The 23,355-nt window shown below is 44.1% G+C and overlaps 1 protein-coding gene across 2 annotated transcripts in view; it reads right to left on the reverse strand.

The window, feature by feature from the left end:
- dcbld2 (discoidin, CUB and LCCL domain containing 2) overlaps positions 1 to 2,590 on the reverse strand; it is a 115,164-nt gene extending 112,574 nt beyond the window's left edge. For both annotated transcript variants that reach the window (XM_063050526.1, XM_063050525.1), the window contains exon 1: positions 2,376 to 2,590. In XM_063050526.1, the coding sequence (XP_062906596.1) occupies positions 2,376 to 2,469 (94 nt within the window). In that variant the 5' untranslated portion in view covers positions 2,470 to 2,590. The remainder of the gene's footprint in view (positions 1 to 2,375) is intronic.
- Between the last annotated feature and the right edge of the window lie 20,765 nt (positions 2,591 to 23,355).

The following is a 23,355-nucleotide window of genomic DNA, read 5'->3' on the forward strand; positions in this document are numbered from 1 at the left end:
ATATTATGGGGCAGACTTTAAGGAGAAGTTCCTTAAAAATTTTTAACCTTATGCCACTTAAGAGCTGTAGCACAGTACAAGTCTTACTTTTAAGACTGTTCTGGAATAAGTCAGCGATTTACTTCAAATTGTGAAATTAATTGCAATAAACTAGTTGACATGACAGCAAGTAAAATTGGCAGGGTTTTCTAAATTAGTGACTCCTGCAGTTTCTTGGCCACTGAATCCAAACTTGCATAAAACAAGTATTTAGTCACACAACTCAGGATTAGTTGGTGTCAAAAGTTTTTGGAGTAGGAGCCATTGTTGTTTATATGAAATACAAGTTTAATTTCACTGCAGTAGACTATGGCAGATACAATGAAAATGGAATCTACTATAGATTTGCAATAATTAATCTATGTCTGCTGTAGTGTGAGGTGGTCAAACACAGGAGTTGAGGTTATGCTTCTTTTGGTTTGAAACAAGCAACATGCATGTCAGGCAGGACTTACAGAGAGGAATAAACAGTTGACGTCTCGACACAAAAGGTCAACTACATATTTCTCTCCATAGATGCTGCCTGAACTGCTGAGTTCTTCCAGCATTTTGTATGTGTACTCGGGATTTCCAGCATCTTCAATATCCCTTGTGTTTACCGGGTGTGTCAGAGAAGCAAGCTGCAGTTGTACTGATCCAGCTAACTGCAATGCCGGATTGAGAATTAGTGAGTTGGTTTATAGGAGAGGGCTACAGCTTGATGGCACCAAAGTGGAGATGAGATCCTAGAAATGCCAAGTGCAGCTGCCATCGGCTGAGTGGGAGCTGGAGTGTGGCAAGAACATATGAACTTGCAAGGAACCTGGACAGAGAGAAGATATCGGAATAACTGAAAAACTATAAAAAATATATATATATTTTTATGTTTTCACAACCTAACAGCACCCCTATACACCGTACTGCTAAGGAAGTATTTTTGAGGCAGTCACCATTTATATGAAAATTGAACAACAGCTGTGCTCAGCAGAAATAGTAATAATGACCAAGTATCTTTATTGGAGTTCGTCTTTATTAGGTAGGACTTTGGTTTGAATTGTTGAGAGATTCCAGGAGTTGTGTTTTTATTTCAGATTTCCAGCACCTAGTTTTTGGCATACAAAGCACTGGAGAATCAGCTTTAGGTTTTGTGCTTACTTTTTTGAAATGGAAATTTGAACCAATGCCCCTCTGACTCAACGGTGGCAGTACTACCGACCAAGTTACAGCTGCTAGTTACATGCAGATATAGGAATGAAAATTCGTGAACTGGAGTCAAGAACTTTAGCATATTGGACTGAACAGGGTAGCTGGAGGAAATCAGCAGTAATATACAAGCTAAATTAATAGACTGCTTAAAATCACGAAGTATAAAATATTATCCTTTTAACATATTGCTTATTACAAAGTTAATCCAGGAACTAAATGTCAGACCCACACAGAGATTTTTTCTCTCTCATACATGTTACCATGCTTTCAAGATGGCTGACATAAACATTACTGATTATTGACAACTGCTCCAGTCCTACAGCAGAACAATGCACCAAAAGTGTACCTGGGATAAAATTTAAACTGAAACACGATCGTAGCAGGATTCAAGAAACAATTATACAGTATTCAGAATGGACATATTTAACTGTGGAGCATGTTGAAAGAAGTTTTGAGGGGTAATTTAGTTTAACAATGCATTCCCTTCCTTATCTCAAATGAAAAGTTGTCATGTTTATGGTACCTTTCATATCTCTTTCAAGGTGTCAAAATGCTGTTAGTTTGCAACCAATAAAATTTTGCATGTACGTAATCACTGCAGTAATGCAGGAAACCTTGTTCAAAACTGTTTTCTAGAGTTGGTGTATAGACTGTGACATCACAGAAAAAGGAAAGTAGGTACAGATAAGTTGTACATTCATTACCTTTGACAAATTATTAACTCATACATGCTGACCACAAACCTTAAAAATCGCCACCGTTCAGATGTAACACACTTCTTTTATCTAACCAGTTGGCAGCCTACAAACTAGACTGAAGCAGAAAGCTTGAGAAGTAGAAAGGGAAAACTGGCCTGTAGGCCATAAAAAGAAAACAGATCCTACCACTTTAAATGTTCAGAAAAGCCCCATCCCCCATCATCAGCTTTTGCTCAATCTCTCAACTATTCCAAAAAAGTACACTTCACTGTTTCACTGGGGTGGGGGGGGGAAGAAAAGTGCATAAATACCAAACACTTTGGGAAGTACACAAAATAGACTTAAGTGAAGTAAAATAAAACTCAATAGAAACCCACCCTGTGTCCTCACTGATTGGAAACTACGAGAGAAGAGCCCGGAGTTTTACGGACGCTGGCTCTATACAGGACCCACCTTTCTGGCCGATGGCGCTGCTAAAAATCGCAATCAGGCAGAGAATGATCCCGGTCTTTCTGGTGTGTTTTCCTCTCACGATGCCTGCCTCCATGCCGAGAGGAGAAGGGAAGGCATAGTGCGGCGGAGTCGTTCAGCGATCGCGCTGCGGCTTGTCTGCGCTCGCTCGCGGGGTCCGCACTCTCTCCTCAATCATATTCAATCATTGGTCAACCACTTCCTCCGCTCCCGCCCATCCCACAATGCAGCCCGCCTGCTGGACACACGCCTCCGGGCTGGACGCGGGCACCCTGCTCTCGCCTTCCAGTCTGCTGCTCCCAGAGATGATCTGTAACCGGGCCAGATTCCTGCAAGCGTTCTCTCAGCACGTAGCGGACAGTGCAGAACTTATCACCTGGAAATGGTCAGCTGGACGGGACAGGTAGCAGTTGTGGAAAAAGAATCCGTGTTAATATTTGAGATCGAAGACCCTTCATCTAAAACAATAGTTATGTTTCTCTTTTCCCTGACCCGCTGAGAGTTTCCAATATTTTCTGGATTTATTTCAGATACATCCTCTGAAGCAATATAATTTTTTTTATTATACTTGCAAGAAATGCGATGACATGTGGGGGGTGAAGGAGAGTACCTTGAAGATGCCCGTCTACCATTCGTACGGTGCTTTCCCAGTCAACCGCAGAAAACACAAAACGTATCTTATTACAAGCAGTCCTGCCGAAGAGTTTCGGCGCGAAACGTTGACTGTTCTTTTTTTTCCCATAGATGCTGCCTGGCCCGCTGAGTTCCTCCAGCATTTACTGTGTTGCATGTATTTCATTTCCTCTTCTCTCCAAGGACCCAAGCAGTCTTTCCAGATGAACAAGAGAAAATCTGCAGATGCTGGAAATCCAAGCAACACACCCAAAATGCTGGAGTACTCAGCAGGCCAGGCAGCATCTATGGAAAAGAGTAAACAGTCAACGTTTCAGACCGAGACCCTTCAGTAGGACACATGAAGCAGTGAATCTCTTCCAATCTAGTGTACTACAGTACATTCAGAGTTCACGATATGGATTCCTCTACAATGGAGTCATGAAGCCACAGAAATATGGTCCTTCAGCTCACTACATCCATGCCAACACATTTGCCCATCTACACGAATGCCATTTGCCTGCACTAGGTCCATATTCTTCCTTGCCTTACCTATTTGAGCACATTTCTAGGTGTCTCTTAAAACTAGTGATTTATCTGATTCCATTTCCCCCATGCTTATATCTTAAGCATAGGCCTTTTTGTTTTTGATACCCCTACCAGTGGAAAAAAGATTCTGATCACCCTATGTATGCATCTAAACAGGTTACCCTTTGGCCTCCTTCTCTCCAGGGAAAACAAGCTCAGTGTTTTCAATCTTTCTCCACTAACTAAAGTCTTCCCATCCTGATAAATCTCCTTTGGAGTCTCTCCAGTGGAAACATACCCTCTCTGTAGTGCGGAGAAACCAAATGCCAGTTGGGTGACTGAGTCTCTGGTTGCCCGCCATTTCACTTCCTCATTTCATTTCCACCTGACTTTTCTCTCTGTGACCTTGTGCACTGAAGCCTGACTTTGAAGAACAACACCTCATCTTCAATCTGACCACCCTACAGGACTCAATGTTGAATTCTCCAAATCTAGGTAATTCACTCTCTCTGTCTGCATCAAAATTGATTATTCCCGCTTGTCATCAATTTGGCTCAGTTTGTTTTTCTGTTACTTGTTTTTGTTGTGTAGTCTGGCATGCTGAGCATGTCCAATGGCCTTACTACTGGCAACACATTACACAGACAAAGAAGCTTAATCTGATCTTAATAAGTGCACAAATTCTATTCTATGGTCTGGCCACAGTCAAGATCCTAACCACTGAATCAATATGTTCACAATGTTATGCCATCTCCTTTTCATTTTTTATTCCTGGCCAGGAGGATCCTGGAATACTCTTTCCTAGCTTTGGTCACCCTACACCCATACTTCTGTAAGGGTAATTGCAGTACATCATATCAAATTTGAAATATTTGGCCTACAAAATCAGTCAGTTTGCTGCAGATGCGTGGGTAAAATATAAGATAAAGATTAACTATTTGTCACACGTACATTGAAACACATAGAGAAGTGTGTCGTTTATGTTAATGCCCAACACAGTCCGAGGTCTGTGCAAAGGGTAGCCCGCAAGTGTTGCCATGCTTATGTCTTAGGAATGTGGGAAGAAAGTGGAGGAAAGCCACACGATAATGTGGTGGACGTACAAACTCCTTCCAGACTCTACAGGTGAGAATTGAACCCCAATCATGATTGCGAGATCACAGGCACTGTAAAGAGTTATGCTAAACTATACGACTGTACTACTCTACATGTAGTGCTTTTAAATCGTTTGCTTAATATATTTCTAACTTCCACTTTCAGATAGCATGGATGTATTCCTACAATTATACATTCTAAAGTCTATTTTTTAACATCTTCCTACCTCCCAAAAATATGCCTGAATGAATTCATGCCTTTTCCTCTCTCAGTGCTCAACACCAATGCAGATCACCTGCTCCCTTCAGTATGATCTAAGGTCAGTCCAAGGCATCCTTGACCTTGCAATCAGGGAAATGACATTACATCTCACATTTATAGCCACAAAAGCATTTGTTGTTTCCATCAAATCCCCTGTCACTATTGTTTTCTCACTCTTCTTTCACCCTGCAGTGCAGCTGTCTCCAGTTGCACTTCACCAATATCCAAAGTGAGAGTCTAATTAGGTAAGATGTTGAGCTAGTTTTGGAAATATTGTGATATTAATAATATTAAATAGACAACAGGGTGACCCATTGGGGCACCCTTTGAGAGAAGGGTAGTGCAGTCTCATGTGACCAGAATGAACATTAAATTTTCCTGAATGCTACTGGTTTTTGCTTTGCTTTGGAAACTGAAGTAGAAAACCTCAGTTTATTAAAGAAGAATGATGCGTAGCAAAGCAAATATAACTGCTCCTTGTTTAACGAAGGACACTTTTAATGGCATTATTTCTGGTTTATCTGCCACCCTTGTGCCCCTCGTTGTCAGTCTGGAGACATGCAGTCCTTTCATCCCCCATCTCTTCATCTCTTCTGCTGTTTGTTCTTTGTCTCTGATCCTGGAGACGTGAATTTCTCAGCTCCTTTGTCTCCTGCTCTATCCTCCCTCTATGCCTTGCCTGTTCTTGTCATTCTGGAGACGTACAGCCCTTTCATCCCCCATCTTTTCAGCTCTTCTGCTGTTTGTTGTTTGTCTCTCATCCTGGAGACGTGCATGCCTCTCCTCCTCTGTCTCTTCTTCTCTCATCTTTTTTTGTCCTGACTCTTTGATCCTGGAGTCGTGCGGCCCTGGCCTCATCCGATTCTTGTTCTCTCCCTCTCCTTCCCGCTTCCCGACAACGTTTGGCGTCATCTCTTGACCATAATGTCCCCCTTCTCTTTCCACGCGGCATAATTACGCTGACCTTTTTTTTACCATAATGCTGGATAGAAGATACGAAGCAGTAACACCGAAGGATGCTGATTATTCTTGATGATGTGGCTGGCGCTCTTCTAAATGGACGTGATATAGTCACCACTGTCCTTTGACTGTAGCAAAGGGCTTTATGGGTGTCTTGAAGTACGTCATTACAATAAGATTTAATTATCTCTTATTGATGGGTGGCAGTTAGATCTGTCCCAATCCTGCACATGCTGATGGTGATTAGCAGAATGTGACCCTCAAAGTAGAGCTGCCCTGCCCTTTTGCTCTGGTAGGTGTCACTGCTGAGGCTAGCCGTGCGCATGCGTCGGGCTGTCGCGTCCTGATTTCCATGATGGCCGATCGAGTTTGGGTGAAAGCAAGCCTGTTGATTTTTGGCGAATAAGCAATTTTATATGAATATATAACCCTAAACTTTGCCTGCATTCTGTAAGTTATGGCATTTTAATTCGACTGAGCTGAAAAAAGTGCCGCTGTAATGCACTGTTTGCGCTAATTGGAGGTCACAAACAGACAGCCAGAGCATGAGAGTTTTAGTCGTATAGAGATATGGTCTCATAAAAATTGAATTCAGTAACATTTGAAAGTTGCATCTAAAAGCCTCTCATTCATTTACAACCATTAAGCTGTAGCAGTTGCACCGTAGAACAGGAACACTTTTGTTCAGTATAATGCACAACTACTTCCTGTAGCAATGTAAATATTTCCTAGATTTTTTCCCCTTCAAAACAAATACATCAAGCAAGACAAGGAAGGGTGTTAATATTATTGGATTGCTTTTTCCAATGTGGCAAAATTTTGTTTGATCTACTTGTTCCAAAATAGTGCAAATTGAAATAATAGGCACATCAGGATTGGCAGCGATCCAAATGTGATTTCAAATGCATGCTGCCACAAGCTGTTAGTGGATTGTATCCTGTCCTGTGCTGTACAATATATTAATGTATGAGCTACCGCAATTGCCCTTTTCCTTGACGTGCATCCTAATCTTTCTGACAAACAATCTGAACATATTGGATTATCAAGAATATTTGTAATCAATGAGCAGACACCGTTTAGAACAGCCTCTAGCAGAGCTGCATATTTTGTATTTATCATCAAGTAACTCGAAAACCTCCAAATCACAATACCACTATTCTGTCCCTTGAATATTTTAACCAGAGGGAGAATTTCACTGAGACACTACTTCCTGGATTGGTCTCTGCAATTCTGCACTGTTACAGGTTACAGTGCAAGGTGTATGCTTCCTACCTTTAAAATATTATAGATAATCAGTTCTGTAGCCATTAACAACTAGTAATCAAAACACTGTGTGTGCGATTTTACTGCAACTGAATTAGGAATAATAGCATGGTGACACAATTGGTAGAGCAGAAATCTCACAGCTCCTGTTCCCATGTTCAATCCTGACCTCAGATGCTGTTTGTGTGGAGTTTGCACACTTTCTGTGTGACAGCTGGTTTTCCTCCAGGTGCTCCAGCTTTTCCCCACATCCCAAAGATGTGCCTGATCTAATGACTAAATTGCCCCTAGTATGAAGGTGAGTGGGAGAATCTGGGGGAATTACATAGAACGAATAGTACAGCACAGTACAGGCCCTTCGGCCCAGAATGTTGTGCCGACCCTCAAACCCTGCCTCCCATATAAGCCCCCACCTTAAATTCCTCCATATACCTGCCTAGTAGACTCTTAAACTTCACGAGTGTATCTGCCTCCACCACTGACTCAGGCAGTGCATTCCACGCACCAACCACTCTCTGAGTAAAAACCCTTCCTCTAATATCCCCCTTGAACTTCCCACCCCTTACCTTAAAGCCAGGTCCTCTTGTATTGAGCAGTGGTGCCCTGGGGAAGAGGTGCTGGCTGTCCACTCTATCTATTTCTCTTATTATCTTGTACACCTCTATCATGACTCCTCTCATCCTCCTTCTCTCCAAAGAGTAAAGCCCCAGTTCCCTTAATCTCTGATCATAATGCATACTCTCTAAACCAGGCAGCATCCTGGTAAATCTCCTCTGAACCCTTTCCAATGCTTCCACATCCTTCCTATAGTGAGGTGACCAGAAGTGGACACAATACTCCAAGTGTGGCCGAACCAGAGTTTTATAGAGCTGCATCATTACATCGCGACTCTTAAACTCTATCCCTCGACTTATGAAAGCTAACACCCCATAAGCTTTCTTAACTACCCTATCCACCTGTGAGGCAACTTTCAGGGATCTGTGGACATGTATCCCCAGATCCCTCTGCTCCTCCACACTACCAAGTATCCTGCCATTTACTTTGTACTCTGCCTTGGAGTTTGTCCTTCCAAAGTGTACCACCTCACACTTCTCCGGGTTGAACTCCATCTGCCACTTCTCAGCCCACTTCTGCATCCTATCAATGTCTCTCTGAAATCTTTGACAATTGTCTACACTATCTACAACACCACCAACCTTTGTGTCGTCTACAAACTTGCCAACCCACCCTTCTACCCCCACATCCAGGTCGTTAATAAAAATCACGAGAAGTAGAGGTCCCAGAACAGATCCTTGTGGGGCACCACTTGTTATAATCCTCCAATCCGAATGTACTCCCTCCACCATGACTCTCTGCCTTCTGCAGGCAAGGCAATTCTGAATCCACCTGGCAAACTTCCCTGGATCCCATGCCTTCTGACTTTCTGAATAAGCCTACTGTGTGGAACCTTGTCGAATGCTTTACTAAAATCCATATAGATCATATCCACTGCACTACCCTGATCTATATGCCTGGTCACCCCCTCAAAGAACTCTATCAGGCTTGCTAGACACGATCTGCCTTTCGCAAAGCCATGCTGACTGTCCCTGATCAGACCATGATTCTCTAAATGCCCATAGATCCTATCTCTAAGAATCTTTTCCAACAGCTTTCCCACCACAGACGTAAGGCTCACTGGTCTATAATTACCCGGACTATCCCTACCACCTTTTTTGAACAAGGGGACAACATTCGCCTCCCTCCAATCCTCCAGTACCATTCCCGTGGACACCGAGGACATAAAGATCCTAGCCAGAGGCTCAGCAATCTCTTCCCTCGCTTCGTGGAGCAGCCTGGGGAATATTCCGTCAGGCCCTGGGGACTTATCTGTCCTAATGTATTTTAACAACTCCAACACCTCCTCTCCCTTAATATCTACATGCTCCAGGACATCAACCTCACTCATATTGTCGTCACCATCATCAAGTTCCCTCTCATTGGTGAATACCGAAGAGAAGTATTCATTGAGGACCTCGCTCACTTCCACAGCCTCGAGGCACATCTTCCCACCTTTATCGCTAATCGGTCCTACCTTCACTCCTGTCATCCTTTTTTACTTCACATAGTTGAAGAATGCCTTGGGGTTTCCCTTTACCCTACTCGCCAAGGCCTTCTCATGCCCCCTTCTTGCTCTTCTCAGCCCCTTCTTCAGCTCCTTTCTTGCTTCCCTATATTCCTCAATAGACCCATCTGATCCTTGCTTCCTAAACCTCGTGTATGCTGCCTTCTTCCTCCTGACTAGATTTTCCACCTCACTTGTCACCCATGGTTCCTTCACCCTACCATTCTTTATCTTCCTCACCAGGACAAATTTATCCCTAACATTCTGCAAGAGATCTCTAAACATCGACCACATGTCCATAGCACATTTCCCTGCAAAAAGATCATCCCAATTCACATCCGCAAGTTCTAGACTTATAGCCTCATAATTTGCCCTTCCCCAATTAAAAATTTTCCTGTCCTCTCTGATTCTGTCCTTTTCCATGATAATGCTAAAGGCCAGGGAGCAGTGGTCACTGTCCCCCAGATGCTCACCCACTGAGAGATCTGTGACCTGACCCGGTTCATTACCTAGTACTAGATCTAGTATGGCATTCCCCATGGTCAGCCTGTCCACATACTGTGACAGGAATCCGTCCTGGACACACTTAACAAACTCTGCCCCGTCTAAACCATTGGAACTTATCAGGTGCCAATCAATATTAGGGAAGTTAAAGTCACCCATGATAACAATCCTGTTATTTTTGCAACTTTCCAAAATATGCCTCCCAATCTGCTCCTTTATATCTCCGCTACTACCAGGGGGGCCTATAGAATACCCCCAATAAAGTAACTGCTCCCTTCCTGTTCCTGACTTCCACCCATACTGACTCAAAAGAGGATCCTGCTACATTACCCACCCTTTCTTTAGCTGTAATAGTATCCCTGACCAGTAATGCCTCCCCTCCTCCCCCTTCCCCCCCCCCATCCCTTTTAAAGCACTGAAATCCAGGAATATTGAGAATCCATTCCTGCCCTGGTGCCAGCCAAGTCTCTGTAATGGCCACTACATCATAATTCCACGTACGTATCCAAGCTCTCAGTTCATCACCTTTGTTCCTGGTACTTCTTGCATTGAGGTACACACATTTCAGCCCTTCTACCTTACTGTCTTAACACCATTTATTCTGCTTCTCTTTCCTCAAAGTCTCTCTATATGTTAGATCTGGCTTTACTCCATGCACTTCTTTCACTGCTCTATCGCTCTGGGTCCCATCCCCCTCGCAAATTAGTTTAAACCCTCCCGAACTATGCTAGCAAACCTACCTGCAAGGATATTGCTCCCCCTCGGGCTCAGGTGCAACCCATCCAATCTGTACAGGTCCCACCTTCCCCAGAAGAGATCCCAATGGTCCAAAAATCTAAAACCCTGCTCCCTGCACCAACTCCTCAGCTACGCATTCAACTGCCATCTCCTCCAATTCTTACCATCACTGTCACGTAGCACTGGCAGCAATCCTGAGAGTCCTGTTCTTCAGCCTTCTGCCTAGTTCCCGAAACTCACACTTCAGGACCTCATCCTTCTTCCTGCCTATGTTGTTGGTCCCAACATGTATCATGACTTCTGGTTGCTTTCCCTCTCGTACCAGGATGTCGTGCACCTGGTCAGAGACATCCCAGACCTTCGCACCCGGGTGGCAACAAACCATGCGAGTGTCCTTCTCAAGTCCACAAAATCTCCTGTCTGCTCCCCTGACTATAGAGTCTCCAATGATGACAGCTCTTTTCTTCTCCGTCCCACTGTTCCGCACCACCGGGTCAGACTCAGCGCCGGAGGCCCTGCCACCGGGGCTCACACCTGTTCAGTCGTCCCCGCCAACAGTATCCAGGACGATAAACTTATTATTCAGGGGAATGGCTACAGGGTTCTCTGCACTACCTGTCTGCTCACCTTCGCTTTCCCCCCTCTGACTGTCACCCAACGACCTGCTTCCGACAGCCTAGGTGTGACTACCTCCCTGTAGCTCTCATCTATGACTGCCTCATTCTCCCTTATGAGTCGAAGGTCATCCAGCTGTTGCTCCAGATTCCTTACATGGTCTTCCGGATCGCCCAGCCGTATGCACTTCTGGCAGATGTGATTCCGCGGGGGAGGGGTGTTCCCCCAAGACTGCCACATCTCACATGAGAGGCACATCACCGTCTCAGGAGACATTGTAAAGACTAACTGCGAGCAAGCTTGTCCTCCGCCTCTTCTCGTCAAAGCCTCAAACCTCCACTCCTTCACTGGCCCACTCACTCACTGGCGGCTTTCCACAGCGGGAAATTGATGGGAATGTTGGGAAAATTAAAAACAGGATTAGATTAGGTGAGTATTTTGTGTTCAGCACAGACCCAGTGATTCAAAGTCATACTTTATTGATCCCGGGGGAAATTGGTTTTCGTTACAGTTGCACCATAAATAATAAATAGTAATAGAACCATGAATAGTTAAATAGTAATATGTAAATTATGCCAGTAAATTATGAAATAAGTCCAGGACCAGCCTATTGGCTCAGGGTGTCTGACCCTCCAAGGGAGGAGTTGTAAAGTTTGATGGCCACAGGCAGAAATGACTTCCTATGATGCTCTGTGCTGCACCTCAGAGGAATGAGTCTCTGGCTGAATGTACTCCTGTGCCCACCCAGTACATTATGTAGTGGATGGGAGACATTGACCAAGATGGCATGCAACTTAGACAGCATCCTCTTTTCAGACACCACCATGAGAGAGTCCAGTTCCATCCCCACAACATCACTGGCCTTACGAATGAGTTTGTTGTTTCTGTTGGTGTCTGCTACCCTCAGCCTGCTGCCCCAGCACACAACAGCAAACATGATAGCACTGGCCACCACAGACTTGTAGAACATCCTCAGCATCATCCGGCGGATGTTAAAGGACCTCAGTCTCCTCAGGAAATAGAGACGGCTCTGACCCTTCTTGTAGACAACCTCAGTGTTCTTAGGCCAGTCCAGTTTATTGTCAGGGCCTGATTCTGTGTGGTATAACTCTCGGACTCTGCAACATCAGTCTGGGTTATTTGTGGAAGTATTTCTCTCAGTTTTTCAAGCAATTTGGCAGATATGACAGTTTTAACCACAGTGCTTTAGGATATGAATGTTGCAAGGAATGGGACGAACCCAAACGCAGGACACTGGTATGGAGATAGGGTTAGAATGCAGACGAGGGCGTGAGTGAGGCTGGAACCTGACACGAAGCGTTGCTGGAGTTGAACGGCAAACAGAAAGGCAGGCGGCAGGCAACCCTTATCTTGACACGGACCGTAGAAAGGCAAGCGGTAGACAATACTTTTCTTGACACGGAGAGATGGAGTTACACAGGTAAACCTCGGTACTGAAGTAAAACTTAGAATGCACCATCCTAAGCAGCCGGGAACGTTAATTACCACACTGTCTAAACAACGAGTGGATGCAAAGCCGGGGTTTTTATGCTGCAGTTCTTGATGAGAACCAGGTGTGTCGCCATCAAAGGGAATTAGGAGAAAATGGGGAATTAACAGTTGGGACCACAACAATGAAAGACTTGTATCTGGTGATTCTATGCGATCAGCAATGGGGGTTCAATTCCTGCCACTGTCTGTAAAGAGTTTGTAAGTTCTCTCTGTGACCATGTGGTTTCCTCTGGGTGCTCCGGCTTCCCACATTCTAAGCCACACGAGTTGGGTTTAGTACGTTGCGGGCATGCCATGTTAACATTGGAAGTATGGTGGCACTTCCCTCAACACATCCTCAGATTGAGTTGGTCATTGATGCAAAATGACTCATTTCACTGTATGTTTTGATGTACATGTGACAAATAAAGCTAATCTTTACCTTTATTTTTATCTTTTTTTTCTTTGCACTGTAGAATCACCACTCATGAAATTATACAACATAGGAATGAGTCCTGTGCCCCACCACACCCATGTCAACCTTCTTGTCCATATACACTGATCTTATTTGCCCACACTGTCTGTATCCTTCTGCCACCTATCTATTTAAATGCCTGAATAAATGACTCTTAAACATAATGATAATATCTGACACCACCACCTCCTCTGGAGGAAAGTTCTAGGTACAACCAATCTGTATGTTAAAAAATTCCTTTTCAAACTCTGTTCTCTTACCTTGAATATATAACAATACAGCACAGGAACAGGCCCTTCACCCCACGATGCTGAACCAAATAAATTAGTAATCAAATGGCAAACTAATCTAATCTCTTATGCCTACACAATGTCCATACTCTTCCATTTCCCACACATTCATGTTCCTATCTAAACGTTTCTTAAAAGTCCCTAATAAATCCGCCTCTACCACCACCCCAGGCAGTGCTTACAGTTACCCACCACGCTGTGTAAAAAAACTTGTCCCTGGCATCTTCTTTAAAATTATCCCCTCTCACCTTAAATGCATTCCCACTGGTATCAAATATTCACCCTGGGAAAAAGGTACTGTCTGTCTACTCTATCTGTGCCTTTCATAATCTTATAAACCTCTATCAGATCTCCCCACAGCCTCTGTCGCTCCAGAGAAAACAATCGAAATTTGTCCAACCTCTCCAAATAGCACATGCCCTCTAATCAGGCAACATCCTGGTGAACCTCTTCAGCACCCTCTCCAAAGCCTTGACATCCTTCCATAATGAAGTGACCAGAACTGCATGCAATGCTCCAGATGTGGCCCAAGTAGAGTTTTATAAAGTTGCAACCTAACTGCTTGACTTCTGAACATTGCCTCAATTAATAAAAGCAAGCATGCCATATGTCTTCTTAACCATCCTATCAACCTGTGTCGCCACTTTCATGGACCTATGAATTTGAACTCCAAGATCCTACTACTACTATGTCAACTCAGGCCTAGGGGGCCGGCTTCGGGCACGATGACGGACTCTCCACTTCTCCCTCTCCCTCATCAGTGTGTTCAGTTCATCGACATTAGCCGCACCGCTGTCTTCTAGGAGCGTGTTGACCATAATCTTGGGAGGGCGCCCAGGGTTCATCCTCCCATGCTTGGGATCCCATATGATGACTAGGCTGGCAGTAGCTCAGGGTGGTGTAGACAGTGCCCCACTAGTTGCAGTCTTCTCGCCTTGATTTTAGTGGTGAGCATCGGTAGGTCGTTATAGAGCTCGAGGTTCGTCATGTGCTGTTGTCAACTCACGTCAAGAGCCATCCGGAGCATTCATGTATAGCAACCATCTAGAGACTTTCGCATAGTCTTGGTGAGTGTCCATGTCTCGCATCCATACGTGAGAATGGACTCTATGACTGCTATGAAGATCCTCTTTTTAAGCCCTCTGGTCAGGTTGGACTTCCAGATTTCCTTCATGTCGTTCATAGCCCTCCACGCCAGCGCCTTCTGTATCTTTATGTCCTTCTCCGAACTCATCATTCTTGACCTGAGGTACTTGAAGTCAAAGACTTTCTTAATGGTATCATTCTTTATGGTCTTGAGAGTGCCTCCGTTGCAGTTAAACGCCATGTACTCTGTCTTTTTAGCGTTTAGATGAAGTCCAACTTTATTGCACTCAATTTCCACTTTTGTCAGTAGCTGCTGTGCTAACTCCATCTGGTCAGAGAGCAGGACTATGTCATCTGCAAAATCGAGATCTGTGAGCGTAACTGGTCTGACCCTTTTGGTTTGTCCTGGTTTTATGTTAAAACCAAGCTTGTTATGATCTTTGGTAGCTCGACGTAGAGATCCCCAAGATCCTTCTGCTCACCCCCAACACTGTTAAGGGTCTTACGTTTGACTTTTTTGATACTCCTACTTTGGTTCCCTAGTAGGATAAAATAGACTTTTAACTTCACAATCTACCTTGTTGTAATCTTGTATCTTATTGTTAACCTGCACTGCACTTTTTTTTTGTAGCTGTTACACTTTACTCTGCATTATTATTGTTTTACCTCAATGCATTGTGTAATGATTTAATCTGTATGAACAGTATATAGGACAAGCTTCTCACTGTATCTTGGTACATGTGACAATAATGAACGTTCCATTGGGAAAAAGTTTCTGACTATCTACCCTATTTATGCCTTCATGCAGATCTTATCAGGTCAACCATCAGACCCGTATGATGAATTCATTTTCTTGCAGGTATACTCAGTAATTCCAAGAACCGTAATAGAATCAATGAAAGACAGCACCCAACAGGGTAGACAAGCAACCAATGTGCATATACAAAAGAAAAAAGGACAAGTAACTGTGCATATACAAAAGAAAAAAAATAATGATAATAAATAAATAAACAGTAAGTAGAGAACAAGTGAACCCACTGTTTCAAGAGCCTGATGGTTGAGGGGTTATGACTGTTTCTGAACCTGATGGTGTGAATCCTGAAGCTTCTTTCCCACCTTTCTGATGGCAGTAGAGAGAAGAGAGCATGACCTGGGTGTGGGGATCCTTGATAATGGATGCTGCTTTCCTGCAACAGTGTTTCGTATAGATGTGTAGAAAGGGCTTTACCTGTGATAGACTGGGTGATATGCACTGCTCTTTGTAGGAATTTTCCATACCAGACTGTGATACAACCAGTCAATATACTCTCCTCTACACATCTATAGATCTTCACAAACTCCCAAGGAGGAAGAGACGCTTCTGTGCTTTCCTCGTAGTTGCCCAAGACAGGACCTCTGAAATGAAAACACTGAGGAATTTAAGGTTGCTGAACCTCTCCTCCTCTGATCTCTTGATGAGGACTGGCTTATGGACTTCTGGTTTCCTCCCCCTGAAGTCAATAATCAGCTCCTTGGTCCTGCTGACACGGAGTGAGAGGTTGTTGTTGTGGCACCACTCAATCAGATTCTCAGTCTCCCTCCTGAATGCTGATTCGTCACCACCTTCGATTCCGCCAATGACAGTGGTGTGGTCAGCAAACTTAAATATGGCATTGGAATCAGAATTAGAATCAGGTTTATTATCACTGGCAAGTGGTGTGAAATTTGTTAACTTAGCAGCAGCAGCAGTTCAATGCAATACATAACATAGAAAAAAAATAAAACATAATAAAATATAAATAAGTTACTCAATTTCAGTATACGTATATTGAATAGATTTTTAAAATGTGCAAAAAACAGAAATTATATTAAAAAAAAGTGAAGTAGTGTCTAAGGGTTCAATGTCTATTTAGGAATCGGATGGCAGAGGGGAAGAAGCTGTTCCTGAATCGCTGAGTGTGTGCCTTCACGATTCTGTACCTCCTACCTGATGGTAACAGTGAGAAAAGGGCATGCCCTGAGTGCTGTAAGTCCTTTATAATGGACGCTGCCTTAAGGCTGATTTATACTTGTGTGTCAAATGGACGCTGTAGCCTACGCAAGTGGCCTACGTGCATTGTGAGTCTTGAGGGACACATCATTTGTGGTTAATATCAACAACATGGATGTGAATTCATATTTTGGCTTTTATTTATCTTTTAGCCAGAAGAGTTTTGTTGCTTAATTGGAAAGATGCTGCTCCACCTAGTCATGCCCATTGGTTGATTGATGTTATGTCCTGTTTAAATTTTGAGAAGATTAGGTGTTCTATTTCTATACCTAGACAGGATTTTTTCACATTATGGGGACCTTTTTGGAACTACTTTCACAATTTTCGATTTGGTCAGCAATGATGATGGCTATGATGGTCAAAGAACACTGAGGCTGTCTACAAGAAGGGTCAGAGCCGTCTCTATTTCCTGAGGAGACTGAGGTCCTTTAACATCTGCCGGATGATGCTGAGGATGTTCTACGAGTCTGTGGTGGCCAGTGGTATCATGTTTGCTGTTGTGTGCTGAGGCAGCAGGCTGAGGGTAGCAGATACCAACAGAATCAACAAACTCATTCGTAAGGCCAGTGATGTTGTGGGGATGGAACTGGACTCTCTGACGGTGGTGTCTGAAAAGAGCATGCTGTCCAAGTTGCATGCCATCTTGGACATTGTCTCCCATCCACTACATAATGGACTGGTTGAGCACAGGAGTACATTCAGCCAGAGACTCATTCCACCAAGATGTAACACTAAGTGTCATAGGAAGTCATTCCTACCTGTGGCCATACAACTCCTTCCTTGGAGGGTCAGACACCCTGAGCCAATAGGCTGGTCCTGGACTTATTTCCTGGCATAATTTACGTATTACTATTTAATTATTTATGGTTTTATTACTATTTAATTATTTATGGTGCAACTGTAACGAAAACCAATTTCCCTCGGGATCAATAAAGTATGACTATGACTATATGTTTGAATTTATGACTATATGTCAGAGGTTTGCTTTTCTTTTAACCAAACAGCTTCTTTTTTCTGTTTTTTCTCTCTTTTTAAATTTTGTTATGGGGTTTTGATTTTGCTTTAGATTAGAATAAAATATATCTTTTCAATATTACGGTTAATTTACAATACATAGTCATAGGGTAATTCAATCTTGTTTCTGTTTTCATAATACCATAATGTATTTTGTATTCATCTATGCAAGTAAATTAATGAAAACTAGACAATGGGGAGACCCTTTGAGAGAAGGGTAATGCAGTCTGATGTGACCAGAATGAACATTAAATTTTCCTGAATGCTGCTGGTATCGCTTTGCTTTGGAAACTGAAGTAGTAAACCTCAGTTTATTAAAGAAGAATAACGTGTAGCAAAGCAAATATAGCTCCCCCTTGTTTAACGAAGGACACTTTTGATGGCATCATTTCTGGCTTATCTGCCATCCAGGACATCTCAAATGTCCTCTTTCTTTAAGGATCATGGTTTCCCTTCTGCCGTCATCAATGATGCCTTCACCCGCATCTCCTCCATTTCCCGCACTTCGGCCCTTACCCCATCCTCCCGTCACCACAACAGGGACAGAGTTCCCCTTGTCCTCACCTACCACCCAACTAGCCTCCGTATCCAACACATTATCCTCCACAACTTCCGCTGCCTTCAATAGAACCCCACCACTAAGCATATCTTTCCCTCTCCACCCTTTTCCACTTTCTGCAGGGATTGTTACCTCCGCGACTCCCTGGTCCACACGTCCCTCCCCACGGATCTCCCACCCGGTACTTATCCCTGTAAGCGTAAGTGCTACACCTGTCCCTACACCTCCTCTCTTGCCACCATTCAGGGCCCCAAACAGTCCTTCCAGGTGAGGCAACACTTCACTTGGGAGTCTGTTGGGGTCATCTATTGCATCCGGTGCTCCCGGTGTGGCCTCCTCTACATCGGTGAAACCCAACGCAGATTGGGGGACGGCTTCGTCGAGCACCTCCGCTCCATCCGCCACAACAGACAGGATCTCCCGGTTGCCACCCACTTCAACTCCGCTTCACATCCCCATTCAGATATGTCCATACGTGGCCTCCTCTACTGCCATGATGAGGCTAAACTCAGGTTGGAGGAGCAACACCTCATATACTGTCTGGGTAGTCTCTGGCCTCTGGGCATGAACATTGAATTCTCCAACTTCTGGTAATTCCCTCCCCTCCCTTCCCCCATCCCTGTTTCATTCTACCCCCCTCCCCCAGCTGCCTATCACCTCCCTCATGGTTCCGCCTCCTTCTACTACCCATTGTGCTTTCCCCTATTCCTTCTTCACCTTTCCTGCCTATCCTCTCCCTGCTTCCCCTCCCCCACCCCTTGATCTTTCCCTTTACTGGTTTTTCACCTGGAACCTACTAGCCTTCTCCTTCCCACCCTCCCCCCACCTACTTTATAGGGCCTCTGCCCCCTCCCTCTTCAGTCCTGACGAAGGGTTCTGGCCCAAAATGTTGACTAATCAATTTCCACGGATGCTGCCCCACCTGCTGAGTTCCTCCAGTGTGTTGTGAGTGTTGCTCTGCCACCCTTGTGCCTCTCGTCGTCATTCTGGAGATGTGCAGCCCTTTCATCCCCCATCTCTTCATCTCTTCTGATGTTTGTTGTTTGTCTCTGAACCTGGAGACATGCATGCCTCTCCTCCTCTGTTTCTTCTTCTCTCATCTTTTTTTTCCTGACTCTTTGATCCTGGAGTCGTGCAGTCCTGGCCTTATCCGATTCTTGTTCTCTCCCTCTCCTTGCCACTTCCCGACAACGTTTGGCATCATCTCTTGACCATAATGTTGCCCTTCCCTTTCCACACGGCTTAATTAGGCTGACCTTTTTTTTTACCCTAATGTTGGAAAGAAGATACGAAGCACTAACACCAAAGGATGCTGATTATTCTTGATGATGTGGTTGGCGCTCTCCTAAATGGACGTGATATAGTCACCACTGTCCTTTGACTGCAGCAAAGGGTTTTATGGGTGTCTCGGAGTATGTCATTACAATAGGATTTAATTATCTCTTATTGATGGCTGGCAGTTAGATCTGTCCCAATCCTGCACATGCTGATGGTGATTAGCAGAATGTGACCCCTCGAAATAGAGCTGCCCTGCCCTTTTGCTCCGGTAGGTGTCACTGCTGAGGCTGGCCGTGCACATGCGTCCGGCTGTCGCGTCCCGATTTCCATGATGGCCGATCGGGTCTCGGGTGAAAGCCAGCCTGTTGATTTTTGGCGAATGAGCAATTTTATAGGAATACTTAACCCCGAACTTTGCCTGCATTCTGTAAGTTAGTGCATTTTAATGCGACTTAGCCAAAAAAGGTGCCGCTGTAATGCAGCGTTTGCGCTAATTGGAGGCGACAAACAGACAGACAGAGCATGAGAGTTTTAGTAGTATATAGATATTGAAAAAGAAAGTAATTCTTCTGTAGACTCTCTGCTTTCTCAACACTCCCTGCCCCTCCACCTATCTTTGTATTGTCTACAAACTTGATTACAAAGCCATCAATTCTGTCAACCAAATAACGTGAAAACGAAGTGGTCCCAATACTGACCCCTGCAGAACACCACTAGTCACTGGCAGCCAACTAAAATAGGCCCACTTTATTCTGACTCTGCCTCCTGCCAGTCAGCCAATGCTCCATCCATGTTAGTTTCTTTTCTGTAATACCATGGGCTCTTGTTAAGTAGACTCGTGCGCATCTTGTCAACGGCCTTTGGAAAAGATAAGTAAATAACATCCACTGACTCTTTATTTGTCTATTTCCTCCAAGAATTCTGACAGATTGGTCAGGCAAGATTTCCCCTATAGGTAACCCACACTGACTTTGGCCTACTTTGTCATGTGCTTCCAAGAATCCTGAAATTTCAACCTTACTAATGAACTCCAACATCCTCTCAACCAATGAAGTCAAGCCTACTGGCCTATAATTTTCTTCCTTCTGCCTCCCTCCCTTCTTAAAGAGTGGAGTGACATTTGCAATTTTTCAGTCCTCTGGAACCATTCCAGGATCTAGTTAATTATAACATATCATTACTAAAATTCCATAATCTCTTCAGCTACCTCTTTCAGAAGCCTTCTCCTTAATAAAAGTAACTACACTCATTTCTGCCCCCTGACTTCCTTGAATTTCTGGCATACTGTTAGCGTCTTCTACATTGAAGATTGATGTAAAATACTTAGTAAGTTCATTCGTCATTTCATTGTCCCCCATTACTAACTCTCCAGCGTCATTTCCGGTGGTCCAATATTCACTCTTGCCTCTCTTTTACTTTTTATATATCTGAAAAACACTTTTGGTATCCTCTTTGATATTATTAGCTAGCTTACCTTCATAATTCATCTTTTCTCTCCTTTTGTTTGTTTTTAGTTGCCTTTTGTTGGCTTTTGAAAGCTTCCCTATCCTCTAATTTCCTACTAATTTTTTATATATTATATGCCCTCTCTTTTGCTTTTAGGCTGTCTTTGACTCCTCTTATCATTGTCCTTATTTTCTATTTCCTGTTGACAGTTTGTTTCGCCCCCAACCATGCCAGCTTCTGGGATTTAGTCACTCTTAACTCTCCAGAGTATGGCTAGCTGGCACAGCCCCTTTAAGGTTTCAGGATGGTTTCCTCATCTTCCCTTTCGATATTCCTTCGTCTTTATGATGTATCCATCTTGCACCTTCTGAATTGCCTCCAGAAACTCCAGCCATTGTTGTTCTGCCATCATCCTTGCTATTGTCTCCTTCCAATCAACTTTGGCCAGCTCCTCTCTTGTGCCTCTGTAATTCCCTTTACTACACTGGAATTCTCATACTTCTGACTTGACCTTTTCCCTCTTAAACTGCAGGGTGAATTCTATCATATTATGATCACTGCTTCCTAAGGGTTCCTTTACTTTATTCTCCATCATCAAATCTGGTTCATTATGCAATATTTAATCTAGAATTGCCTTTCCCTAGTGGGCTCAATCACAAGCTGCTCTACAAAGCCATCTTATAGGCATTCTACAAATTCCCTCTCTTAGGATCCAGCACCAATCTGTTTTTCCAATCTACCTGCAAATTGAAATTCCCCATTACTATTGTAATGTTTTCCTTATTTTCTATTTCCTGTTGACAGTTTGTTTTGCCCCCAACCATGCCAGCTTCCAAGATTTAGACACTCTAAATCTTCAGAGTATGGATAGCTGGCATGGCCCTTTTAAGGGTTCAGGATGGCCCTACTAATTGGCAATCATGGTTTGGGCACCAACGATTATGGACTTAAAGAATACCTGAACTGAGGTTTGGTGCTTGTAGGTTTTGTTATCATTATGAGACATTTGAATACTTCCTTTTACAATGTGGTGCACATAAGGTTGAAAGAAGCAAATGTAGACTGCACTACTATCTTTGAGATTGATAGTTTACATTGAAAACTTCACTAAGAGACTTTAATTCACGATATTGTCTTCACTGTTTACAATCTATAGGGCTTTTTGGGGTAATTTTGACTTGATAAAGAAGTAGTAGGGGTTTTATTTTCCAAATCTCTACACCGCATCCAGTCCAATTGATGGTGAGGATGAGGGTGAGGGAGAAAGGGATCGGTGTTCTAGTGATACTAGTGATATCATCTGGTGTTTGTTTTGTGCTCAGTTCTCGATCCAGTTTGATACCGTGTCTCATTCCTTGCTTTGGATGCTCCAGCATTTGGGTCCAAACCATCCTTGTCCAGGACTCTTGTCACTGTACGATGGAGCCTACATGGATCCAGTGGGGTATCAGAGTCTCCCAGCAGCCGGGGCCAGCCACAGTGAAAGGATTTCCAGACAGAACCAGGAGATACACGATGTCCAGGCGACTAGTTACCAGCTTTCACTGCTCTGTGGAGCCAGGACATCTTCCAACCTCAGAGAGATTTGATGGAGACCTGGATTCTTAACACGTCTTTATCATTCAATGCTCATTGGTGTTTGAACTCCAGCCATCCTAGTTCCCTTTGAAGCGTGGAAAAGAGGCCTTCATGATCTCTCTCCTGACCTGGGGAGCCCTTGTCTGGGCCACCATGCACTGGGAATGAAGGTCAGAGTTTGCGCAGATCCAGAGGAATTCATGGCCACCATGAGGAAGATATTTTATCATCCCACCGATGCAAGAGCCACGGACGTTCTGATAAAGCTGCATCAGGGAAGACATTTAGCAGCCTACTATGCTATAGAGTTCTGAACTTTGGCGCCAGAGTGGTTGGAATGGGAAAACCTTGGCCACTCTGTACTTCCATGGACAAACTAAAGGATGCTCTTACCTTGGGAGAGCCAACAGGGGACTTAGAGGTCCTCATCGACCACTCCATCCACCTCGAGAATCATGTGGCAGGGCATAAGAAGGATTACATTATGAGGCTGAAGAGGGCTAGCCTGAGTCCGGCCCTCAAGCCATTGTGGTTCCAACCCCTGATCTGGGACCATGACCGGCCTGTCTCCTGTTCAGGATCGGTTACACGAAGCTCTCTGCCAAAGAGAGGTTCCGACGTCAGAATCAAGGCTGCTGCTATTACTGCGGGGAAGTGGGTCATCTGTGGGCCAAATGTCTGAAGCTGCAATCACCTGGAGAACCACTCAGATCATCCAGTATCGGGAGGACTGTGACGGTAGCAGCTACTACCCCCAATCCCATGGATTCTGGTTTCATGCTGAAGGCAGAGATTGCCTGGGGTAAGAACTTGAGGCAGGTAAAGGCTTTTATGGGCTCTGGGCAGCAGTAATTTTCTGGACCTAGGAACCTCCCGTTGGCTTGACATACCGCTGCGAGAGTTGAACCAGTCCATGCCGGCAACTTGGATGCCTGCCCACTAGGTTCTGGACAGATCCAGCAACAGACTGTGGATTTGCAAATGAGGATGTGGGATCATGTGGAGGACATTAGTTCCTACATCATTGACTCAACACTCA

Source organism: Mobula hypostoma, chromosome 6, assembly GCF_963921235.1.
Source record: "Mobula hypostoma chromosome 6, sMobHyp1.1, whole genome shotgun sequence".
NCBI classification, from domain to species: domain Eukaryota; kingdom Metazoa; phylum Chordata; class Chondrichthyes; order Myliobatiformes; family Myliobatidae; genus Mobula; species Mobula hypostoma.